Here is an 11,810-nt window from a genome sequence, read left to right on the forward strand (position 1 = left end):
CTTCTGCTGAAGGACTTTCCAACACATCTGGCCAGTTTATTACAGTCCTTACCGTCTTTCAAATTTTCTTTGAGGAGCTCTGAGCAATTTTTTGGAAAACTCTGTTCTCGGAGTTTTTCGGAGGCACAATCAGAAAAGGGAGGTGAGCTGCAAATGCCACCAAGGTAATGAGTCTCTTTCTACCTCCCTGGTGCTTCCTCTTTGTGGAACCAGGGACATTTGTCCTTAAACTGGTGTTTTCTGGCCTTCCACTCTTTGGCAAGGCTGCCAGTGTGGAGCCTCCAGGAGGGTCTCTCCCTCCTCTTAGTCAGTCTCTCAGGCATGACACTAACGGTGTTGCTTCCTTGGTGTTTGGGGTACTGCCATAGGTTGTTGACATGAAGAACTGACGTGGTCATGATGTCCTTCCCACGTTTGCTGCAGGTCACCTAAACCTAACTCTACCTCTCCCTTCCTATTTTACAGTTGGCTACACCGAGGTCCCATGTGGTTTCCGAACACCACTCATTCCTCATTGCACATTCTGACCCAGTGCAGACGGCTGGGATTGCACCTATTTTTCCCCTTTTGCAGAGCTAGTTTCCTTAGGCTTGTAGTGAGCAAGACAACACAGGAATTCCTCAGTGAGATGTGAGTGAAACCAGTGAGACAGATGCGTAATCCTTGGCTAGAGACCATGGTCGTGGCCTTTGGGAAAGCCTCCCCAATGGCTGTCAGGTCCTCTGTTGTCTATGGAGCCTTAGGTCTTTTCTTCGCAGACCTTTCTGGGGAGGCATGAAGGCCTGGGCTGCCTGCAGAAACTGTGTGATTGTCCCGCCCATTCCTGCTTCCCTTCCTGGATCCTGGCCTCTGTCTCTGTCCTGGGGTCTCCTCTCCAGGGGTGCTCTGCATGGAGCGGGGCAACGAGACCCTGGTGAGGGAGTTCATCTTCCTTGGCTTCTCTTCTCTGGCCGGGCTGCAGCGGCTGCTCTTCGTCGCCTTCCTGCCCCTCTACCTGTTCACTCTGGGCACCAATGCCATCATCATTTCCACCATCGTGCTGGACAGAGCCCTGCACACCCCCATGTACTTCTTCCTGGCTGTCCTCTCCTGCTCTGAGACCTGCTACACCTTTGTCATCGTCCCCAAGATGCTGGTGGACCTGCTGGCCCAGAAGAAGACCATCTCCTTCATGGGCTGTGCCATCCAGATGTTCACCTTCCTCTTCCTCGGCTGCTCTCACTCCTTCCTGCTGGCAGCCATGGGGTATGACCGCTACGTGGCCATCTGTAACCCTCTGCGCTACACAGAGCTCATGGGACACCGGGTATGTGTGGGACTCGTGGCCACTGCCTGTGCCTGTGGGTTGACTATTGCAGAGATTATCACCTCCCTGGTGTTTCACCTGCCCTTCCGCTCCTCCAACCAGCTGCATCACTACTTCTGCGACATCTCTCCTGTCCTCAAGTTGGCGTCCCATCACTCACGCCTCAGTCAGTTGGTCATATTCATGATTGGTGTGTGTGTGTTGGTCGTCCCCCTCCTCCTTATCCTGGTCTCCTACATCCGCATCATTTCTGCCATTTTGAAGATCCCATCCTCCACTGGCAGGTACAAGGCCTTCTCCACCTGTGCCTCCCACCTCATTGTGGTTACTGTGCATTACGGTTGTGCCTCTTTCATCTACTTAAGGCCCAAATCCAGCTACTCTTCAAGTCAGGACACGCTCATATCTGTGTCCTACACCATCCTCACTCCACTCTTCAATCCAATGATTTACAGCCTGAGGAACCAGGAATTCAAGGCAGCCTTTCGAAGAGTAATGGGCCAGACTTCGTATCCTCTTCACTAAATTAATTTGTTACCATGAATTAATTTCTTAACTGGTCAGTAAATGTATGCCTTTTAAGTCACTTTGATTGTATCAATTGTATGCCTATAGTCTCTCCTACTTTAGTGTTTTAATTATTTCCTCTAGCAGCTTTTCCTAAGTTTGTATTAACATTTCAATAATTTTTTAACATTTTATATTTATTCATCTTAGAGAGAGAGAAGAGAAGCAGAGGGATAGGGACCAGCAGATTCCTTCCAGAGTAAGTCTGAGGTGAGACTTGATCCCAAATCCTGAGATCATGCCTTAATCTGAAACCAAGAAATCAGACACTCAACCTACTGAAACACAGCCACTACAACATTCTGATGCTTTCGAGAAATTTCCCAATTGTTTGTTTTCTAAGATCTTTAACTGCACTTTTGTAGGAAGTAAATATTTCATGTTATACAGTCAAAGTGTTGTTTATGACTACTCAGAGAATCTGTCATTATCTTTAAGCTCAGTCTCTAATGTTTTCCTTCAGTGATTTATTTTTTCTAAACATTCAAAGTTTGTATATTTTATTGACATAGCCTCAAGTGATTTTTGTATTATTTGAGTTGAAGTTTAAAGGGGTTTTTCTCTTTTATCTAAAGAATTATTTATTGAATTGCTACTATATGTTGGGTTGCATCATCTCATGTTTGTAGAAATGTTGAAATTCTGTAAAATAATCCAGACGCAGTATCTTTTCTGAGGCATGACCCTGCGGTAATGTCCTCTCTTTCTACTAAGAAAATTGGCATCTATAACTATTTTATTTTTAGTGGATCAAATTCAGAATTTAGTGTTCTACAAGATTATTGAATTCATCTAGAATTTCAAAATTCTCTGTGAAATATGTACGATATTTTTGACATTTTATAATTTCTTGGAAACGTTTCTTTCCAATGGCATCATATGACATGTACAATTGTGCTTTAAATTTTTTTTCTGGTTCATATTGTGGTAGTTTGTTTTGTCTGTTGTTGTCTAAGAGCTTAATGTATGTGTGAATGAATGGATGAATTCTAGTATTTTTCCCCGTATCATGTTTTTAATTTTATTTGTATTTTCATACTATTTGTTTTGCATTTTTTGCTTTTATCTGTATATTGTGTTACTTTTCTTATGAATTTTCCTTTAGTTGTTCTATTTAACATACTGATGTTTTCTGAAAACTAATTTTTTAAATATATATATATATACTTACGATATATATATATGTATATAATACTTATATATATGAAATATCCTCTCGTCCCTGCTTTAAACTTAACCCAAAATTTTTGCTACACATATTGTATTTGATATTATCTAGTGAAACTTAGTGCATTTTGCTTTGTATTTCCCTTTTGACACAACAATTACTTAATAGATTTAAAAATTCCTTTTACTTTGGTCATCATTGATAGCTTATTACCCTGGATTAAGGATGATTGTTTCCATTCTAAACCATTTTGTGACCTTGGTTCCAGTTTTTATTGTGAACTAATACACAGCCAATATTCATACATACTTTATGTGCCGTGAAAAGAACATGTGTACTCTTTCATTAGAACACAATTCCAATAAATGCTCACCAGATATGCTTCGCTAGTGTGAGCCTTAGGCCTTCTGTATTCTTAGCTATATTTTCTTCCTGACCGGTTTGAGCAGAGCAGTTTATGAAAGTTATTAATTATTAGTGTGTCTCCTTGCAAACATTTTATACTTTCTTTCTTATGAAGGTTGCACCTCTGTCATTTGAGGGTATGTAAATTCATATTGATTATAATTTCGCTGTGAATTATAGTCATTAGCATTAAAATGATTTTTTCTCACTGTCTTTTGTTGTTCATTTAATACTCCTGGTCTGTATCCTTTTTTTAAAGATTTTAAAAATTATTTATTCTAGAGAGAGCATGCACCTTCACACATACACTCCCATGTGTATAAGTGCAAGGTTGAGGGAGAGACTTCAAGCCAAGACTCCCACTGAGTGCACAGCCCAATTAGGGTCTCGATAGCATGACACATGAAATCATGACCATGAAATCCTGACCTTAGCCAAAACCATAAGTTGGAAGCTTAACTGATGAAGCCCCACAAACACCCCTTTAGGACTGAATGTTAAAATGTCAAATATCAAGATCCTTTCCTTGCTCGTTTGGTTTGTGAATGCTGGGCATGATTTCCCATCTTTCTCCTTTTAGCCTTTTGAATCATTTCCATCAGTGTCTAGCATTTGCCCTGTTTTTGGCCCTAGTGTCTCCACTCACTGGGAGAGGAAATAGATATGCAATCTGAAAACAGGAGGACCTTCTACTGAAGGAGATGAGTCAGCTAAAACCTACCCATATTAGGGCATCTCCTCATTTTTCTCCATAACCTCATTTTTATTTAACTTTAATTTATTAATTATATGTTTATTATTAAAAATAATTTAAAAATATTTATTGAACAAGTACTAATCATGCTCACATTCTGTTCTAGGATCAAGTATGTTTCCCATGAGTCTGAAACACTTATGCTACCTCTGCCATTCCAATATTCTGTCCTTTATTTCTACTTGCTTCCCCTCTTACAGATGTCAGAAATGAGAATGCAAAATTCACATTTTCTTCCAACCCGAGGATGAAAATTTACAGTCCTTAGGCAGGGAAGCTCTAAGTAGGCCCTTCCATTGTTGTTTGGTTTAACAAATGGTACCCAGAAAACTTCCAGCGTTCAATGATTCCCCAGAGAATGTTGAAGGGAAAACTGACTAATCCCCATGGTGTATGAGAAATGGTCTTCTCTTTGGCCAACAAACTCTCTGAGTGTGTTACCATAGCTCTACTTGCTAATTGGGGAAATTACGGACAAGCATTGGGCACAATATGGTAATTAGCTCCCTATGGAGGAGGGGATCTTGGTTACCAACAAGGCACTGATATCATGCCAGGGCAGGATGGAAAAGCACCCTTGATGATGCTCATTGAGACGTTAGCTAAACTGTCCACGGAGAAGAGGCACAGGTGATAGTTTTCTGTGGAGTCATGTAGACAGTTTCTGTATGTAAGGAAACTGAGTTTATAAAAGTTGATAGGAGAATGCTGGTTCTTCTTTCTTTATGTCAAGACAATTTTGGCAAATCTCACCTAGAAAACTGCATAGAAGCTTTGCAGAAGTGTCTGAAAATAAAGAGGACTGCATGTCACTGCATAAATCTCTATGATTTGAAGGATTATGAAATTTTCATTTTCATTTAGGGACTTTGATTTTCTAATTGAGAAGAATAATGACCATCCAAGCATTTCTTGTATGTCCAAACATACGTTGTTGAGTTTTCTCATTGGTCAGTGATCTACTTATCCCACTATGATCAGAAGTGGGAATTATGAAATATCAGAAGGGACAACTGGATGGTGGAAACTGTGGGGTAGAGATGGAGGTCACTAAAAGGCAAGGACACAGAATATGCTTCATTGCTTCATAGGAGCGGTACAGAATTAAATATAGAACGGAAAAAATGAGGGGTGCATGGGTGGCTCAGTCAGTTAATCATCTGACTCTTGTTTTGGCTTAGGTCATGATTTCAGGGTCATGGAATGGAATCCTGTGTCAGCCTCCACACTCAGCAGGGAGTCTGCTTAGGATTCTCTTTGGCTCTATCCATCTGCTGTTCCTCCCTTCAGTAGATAGATAGATAGATAGATAGATATAGATAGATAACAGAAAGTAGGTGATGTCTTGTGAGTCCTGTGGGGGAGAGTCACACAAGGGTCACCCAGTAACAGGGCCTTTCTTTCCTTCACAAACCCCCAACCCTCCCTGCATAACAGGTCATTGCTCTTCCCGGGGAAGGTCCTATAAAAGAACAAACTCAAAGGACAGAGACCAGGACAGTGGAAAGGTGGAGATGACATCTCTGGAGGAGCACTGGTGAGGACTTTGTTCCAGTCCAATGCAAGGTGTGTATTCATTATATGTAAAGTTTAGAGATGGGCACTTCAAAGAGGCTAGAATAGGACTGAAAGCTCTTGATTTTGTGTCCATTTCAAATTGGGCTTTACATTAGTCTAAGCAAAAGAGTAAGCACTGATAGAAGAAGTCTTGTTCTTTGCAAAAGTCTTTTAGACTCACAGAGTGCTATTTCAACTGAAATGTAAAAGTTTGGCTAGTTGATACAATGGAGGAAACCATGTGATAGTCAGAAAAGCAGCAATTATTTATTTATAATATTTTATTTATTTCGGAAAAAGTGAGTGATAGACAGAGATCACAAATGAGGGAGGGACAGAGGGAGAGGGAGAAACCGGCTGCCCTCCTGAGCAGGAGCCTGATACAGGGCTCCATCAAGGACCCTGGGATCATCACCTGACTGGACACTTAACCACCTGCACCACTCAGGTACCCCAGAAACGCAGAATTTTTTAAGGATCTTTTGTCTCTGCATGTAGAGAATGACATTAGAGAGATTGTTTTATCCCAAAATGTAGAAGCAGAGAGAAAAATTGCATTATACATGATATTAAGGGGAAAAGTTTGGAAAAACTCAGGACTCAAACTTCTGGGGTGTTCAGAAATAATTTAGAAGAAACCCTGGGATTTTAGGTCACTTATTTCTTCAGCAAGCTTTCAGGCAAGTGGTGTAGACGAGACGCTGCTGTATGTCTGGTGATTGACAAGTTGTGAAGTTGAAGACAAACGCTTAAGGCTAGTGACCAATGAGATTCTAAGGAACCCAAGAGAAAGTGACACTATAGAAGTTATAGGGGGGACTCAATGCGCGCTTGTTGCTTTCACTGAGAATCTGCAGAAGGTCCCATTACAATTAGAAAGAAACAACAACCACAGCTTGAGGCACTGACGATTCCCAGATTTAGAAGGTAGGATAACAATGACACGATTGTTCAAAGGTTCTCCATGCTAAAGCACATGTGAGGAATACACCGTTAGTTATGAGCAGAAAGGTACATTTGGGAAAAGTGTGAGACGCAGAGTGAGATTGCCTCAACTTTGTAGATAATGCAGGAGTGAGGGCATGGGAATGGGGTAAAGGGTTAGTACTGGTAAGGAGCTGCACACTTCCGATGAGAGCAGAGACACAGAGACAGATCAAGGCTGTTTCCCTACATGAGGAATGTGTCAAAAGAGGGCGGGAGGACAACCCTCAGACATTGGTGCTGTTGCATATGGAATATATGTATTAGCAATAGGGATAAATCTATGACCACAGGCAATCGTAGTTAAGATAAAGTATTTTTTAAAATATTAATACCTAAGAATTAAGTGGAGACTGAGTAAACCTGGAGGAGTGGAGTGGGGTCTAGAAGATAGGCTTTATGTGAGCAAATACCAATCCCTTGGTGTGAACACTTACCCCAAATTCACTGCTAAAATCATTGCCAGAGAAGATGGCACCATAGGTGCCATATTAATTCAACCATTTTTGGTCAGTTTGTGAGCCTTTTTTTTTTCTCCTCCCTGCCAGTTGTTTCTCTTTCACACCGGCCAGACAGCGCAGCTACATTAGGAAAGAAAGTCTGATTCCTCCATCCCAAGATCTCTGGATGAGATCACACTGGCTTTGTCCCTTGGAGTCCACCCTCATGGCCAATTCTTCCCGGGTCACTGAGTTCCTGCTGCTCGGTTTCTCCAGCTTTGGCGAATTGCAGCCTGTGCTCTTTGTGCTCTTTCTCGGCCTCTACTTGATCATCCTGAGTGGAAACTTCACCATCATCTCCGTCATCCACCTGGACCGCAGCCTCCACACGCCCATGTACTTCTTTCTCTGTGTCCTGTCCACCTCGGAAGTCTTCTACACAATTGTTATCCTGCCCAAGATGCTTATTAACCTGCTCTCTGTCCTCAGGACACTCTCCTTCATCAGCTGTGCCACACAGATGTTCTTCTTCCTTGGCTTTGCTGTCACGAACTGCCTGCTTCTGGGAGTTATGGGTTATGACCGCTACACTGCCATCTGCCAGCCTTTGCACTACCCCGTTCTCGTGAGCTGGAGGGTGTGTGCACAGCTGGCAGCAACTTGTATTGTCAGTGGCTTCCTGATATCTCTGGTGGGAACGACATTGGTCTTCAGCCTCCCTTTCTGTGGCTCCAACAGGGTCAACCACTACTTCTGTGACATCTCCCCAGTCATCCGACTTGCCTGTGCTGAAACCTACATCAACGAGCTGGTCATCTTCATCTGTGGTGTCCTGGTGCTTGTTGTGCCCTTGATCTTCATCTGCATCTCTTATGGCTTCATTGTCCGCACCATCCTGAAGATCCCATCTGCTGATGGCAAGCGAAAAGCCTTCTCCACCTGCGCCTCCCATCTTATTGTGGTCATTGTCCACTATGGCTGTGCCTCCTCCATCTACCTGCGGCCCTCAGCCAAATCCTCATCAGGTAAAGACAGGCTGGTGACAGTGACCTACACCATCATCACCCCACTGTTGAACCCTATGGTATACAGCCTTAGGAACAAAGATGTACAGCTGGCCATTCGGAAAGTGATTGGGAAGACTGCGGTTTCTCTTAAGACTTTATAGTTGGACAGTTTTCAATAGTCCCCACACGCTTGAGTGGAATGTGTCACTAAGTAATCAAGTCATGATAGCTTCTGTGAATAAATGTCAGTATAACGTGTGGCCTTGGAACACTTGTGTGATGTTGCAGGGTCTAAATGTTTTCTTAGATAAAGCAGGCAATAGGAAAAAACAATGTTGGTGTAAGGATGAAAGGGGGATAGAATGCATCTGCAGCTCTCCTCCTTCTCATTTCCTCCTCTTGACTTGGGGTTCTCAAAAGACTCTTAAAAACCTGTATCTCCTGCTCATTCTTTTGCTCATTTGCCCCAAGCTGTGATTGTGCTCTTTCAAGCTTAAAAGGACATGCTTGAGTCTGAAGGTGACTTAGATATGAAGGATGACATGGAAGTCATACTGCACTAAGGAATCAGAAGGTTTCAGCCTGACCCTTGTTAAGTCATGACTTTAAGAAATTTATGGTTCCCTTAATCTAAATTTTAAAATATGTTACATAAAAAAATAAAATATGTTACATAAAGATAGTATAATTTTCCTTTTTTATGTCACAGGGATTTTGTTTATATTTAATGAATAAATTGAAAGAAAATACGTGTAAAATGTACAACTGCACAGAGTGTAGCTCATGATAATCAAGACTTTGTGCATCTTCGTAAGGATCTTTTAATTCTTCCGAATCTCTGAAAATGATCCATCTAGGTGCCTTCTCTAACTACCCATAAACTACTTGTTATGGAACATACAGATACGCTACCTGAGTGAGTGGGGAAAATAACCCACCATCCAGTCCCTGGAGAAAGGCTGGAGAAGAGGTCTCCATGCCGTTCCCCACGGAATGTGTTCAGAAGAGGGAGCGACCCAGTTCAGAGTGGTCATCAGGCCGGTACTTTACGAGAGACTGACTCTGGTGATCATCTTGCCCCACATGTCCCCTGTACAGAAGGTCCTTCCTCAGTACCCGTCATGGACCTCACCTTCACTGACCCGGTACCTGCTGCTTTCCCTTTGTTGTGGCACATGCTCGTCATTCTATGATTATCACCCTCTCTGTCTCTCGTATCCTCCACTGACTCCAATCTTGGCTCACAGTTGTTTGAGGTGGTTACGACAACTGAGGCCTTTCCTGAGATCTACATGACCTGAATTTCAGACACCTCGTCTTCTTGCTTAGGCCCTCTGCACATGCTAGAGCCCATCAGTATTCTCTTGAATGCAAAATGAGACTACTTCTCTCTGTTAAGTTTATTTAGATTTTCAAATTAAAGTGTGTATCATCGAGGGTGCCTGAATGGCTCAGTTGGGTAAGCATTTGTCTCAGGCTTAGGTCTTTTTTTTTTTTTAATAATAAATTTATTTTGTATTGGTGTTCAATTTGCCAACATACAGAATAACACCCAGTTGTCATTCTGTCAAGTGCCCCCCTCAGTGCCCGTCACCCAGTCACCCCCACCCCCCGCCCTTCTCCCCTTCCACCACTGTTAGTTAGTTTCCCAGAGTTGGAGTCTTCATGTTCTGTCTCCCTTTCTGATATTTCCTACCCATTTCTTCTCCCTTCCCTTCTATTCCCTTTCACTATTATTTATATTCCCCAAATGAATGAGACCATATAATGTTTGTCTTTCTCCGATGGACTTATCTCACTCAGGCTAGGTCATGATCTCAGGGCTCTGGGATCAAACCCCACATCAGGCTCCCTGCTCAGTGGAGAGTCTGCTTATCCCTCTCCCTCTGCTGGTCCCCTTGCTTATGCTCTCTCTCCGGTTCACTCTTCCCTCAAATAAATATACCTTAAAAAAATAAGGGTATAATCATCAATAATGCTCTTATATTTAAAAAATTATTACCTGTATTCCTCCTTTTTCTCTCACTTTTCAGGTTTTTGGATCAAATATTTTTATTTTATTTTCATTCTTAACCATTGAATACTTCAGGCATTTAAAGCGTTGCCTATCTCTGGAAGTATGGTGTGGGCCATCTCTGTTAATTCATTCTGTTCTTTTTTATTTCCTTCCAAACATGTTTCCAATATCACTTATTGACAAAATATTTTTAGGAATAAATAATTGTTTATTTATTATAGATATTTCCTTGGTAATATGTAAGTAACTTTTGTTACTTATTTATAGGTTTATGTCTTTGTCAGGGACAGAATGTGACTGGTACAAGTTCTATTCTTAGAATCCATTGCATTTTGTCCTTTTTCCAAATGTTTTCCCTATGATATAATTTTATTTGGATTAAAATCATATCATACAATGGATGTTATTTGAATTCTGTGATTAAGCCATTTGAGTACAGGAGTTCATGATTTGTTTTATGTACAAGTCGTCAGGGATTCATTGTGCTGATTTCAAATACTTCACTATTATACTTCTAGCAATACTGACATATACATTTTGTTGTGGAATCCATTTTGTAATAGATTTGTAAATGCTAAATAAATCTTTTGGGTCTCAACACATATATTCTTTCCTGAAACCCGCCTAAACAATAAACACAGACGTACTCATCAAGAAGCAAACAGGAGAAGGGAATACACAGGAAGGATGAAAAAAAAGTTATAGAGCCTAAAACAATGATTCTAAAGAAAAAAACAAAGCTAAAAGCTGGGAAGCCTGTACAAGGAGGGAAACCCACCAAAAGCAAAACAGGTCACAGCCCAGAACTTTTTCTGCACCTCCTCCTCTCATCAGGCCCCCTGAGGCTGTGGAAAGAGCAGGATTGGTTAATGTCTCAGGAAGGAGCACGGCAGGAGGCTGAATTCATGAGTTTTGCAACTAGTGGCTCTCAAAGACTGGAGTTTAGAATTCCTCAGCATGGCTGGGATAGAACTCCATAGATCCCTCAGAGTAGTTGGGATGGAGCTCCAAGGGTGCAGCTATCTTCCTGCAGAGAAAAGCGCCGGTCACCAAGGGGCAGATGGCGTGATCTGAGGATCACCTAAGGTGCACAGAGAGAGACTGTCCACTCTTTTTTTGAGCACATGTGTGAAAGGATGAATTTGCAGACTTGTCTCTCCAGGGACAAAGGAGCTGAGAGGTGTCATTTCCTTCACCCACCCTCAGCAAAAGCACAGAGACGCTTGCTGAGGGCAACCAATACAGACACTGGTTGTCTGGCCTGCTTTGCTTCTCATGCCACACTCTTGCACTCTAGGACGATTGCCCTTCTTGGTCAAACATAGAGTAGACCCAGTTTGGCAAGACTCTCCCCCAGAGGATCACAGCAGGTCCATGCCACATCAAGCATCTAAGCTCAAGACAAACTTTTATCTTCCCTTCACCACACAGAAGAATCCAAATTGGGGGTGTTTCCCAAAATAAGGGTTATTAACATATACATTTCATCTGAGTGACGCATCTACATGGTAGGGCAAACATCTAATTACCAAACATCTACTCCTGCCCTATGAAGTCCATTTCTTTCCCCTGCTCCCAGAGCCCCACCCTTCTCCTTAGATCAGA

General features: G+C 42.0%; 2 protein-coding genes across 2 annotated transcripts; both read left to right on the top strand.

Moving 5' to 3' along the window:
* Positions 1 to 889: 889 nt before the first annotated feature.
* LOC129515383 (olfactory receptor 10K1-like) lies at positions 890 to 1,831 on the top strand. Its single transcript, XM_055334276.1, has one exon. The coding sequence runs from the start codon at positions 890 to 892 to the stop codon at positions 1,829 to 1,831; it is 942 nt and encodes a 313-aa protein (XP_055190251.1).
* A 5,576-nt stretch (positions 1,832 to 7,407) lies between these two features.
* LOC129515128 (olfactory receptor 10R2-like) lies at positions 7,408 to 8,349 on the top strand. The gene has a single exon (XM_055333857.1). The coding sequence runs from the start codon at positions 7,408 to 7,410 to the stop codon at positions 8,347 to 8,349; it is 942 nt and encodes a 313-aa protein (XP_055189832.1).
* Positions 8,350 to 11,810: the final 3,461 nt, after the last annotated feature.

This window comes from Nyctereutes procyonoides, unplaced genomic scaffold (assembly GCF_905146905.1).
Source record: "Nyctereutes procyonoides isolate TBG_1078 unplaced genomic scaffold, NYPRO_anot_genome, whole genome shotgun sequence".
NCBI lineage: Eukaryota > Metazoa > Chordata > Mammalia > Carnivora > Canidae > Nyctereutes > Nyctereutes procyonoides.

Bases quoted from the DNA above. Each gene is read 5' to 3' on its own strand.
- LOC129515383 (XM_055334276.1), top strand. From the start codon at position 890: ATGGAGCGGGGCAACGAGACCCTGGTGAGGGAGTTCATCTTCCTTGGC.
- LOC129515128 (XM_055333857.1), top strand. From the start codon at position 7,408: ATGGCCAATTCTTCCCGGGTCACTGAGTTCCTGCTGCTCGGTTTCTCC.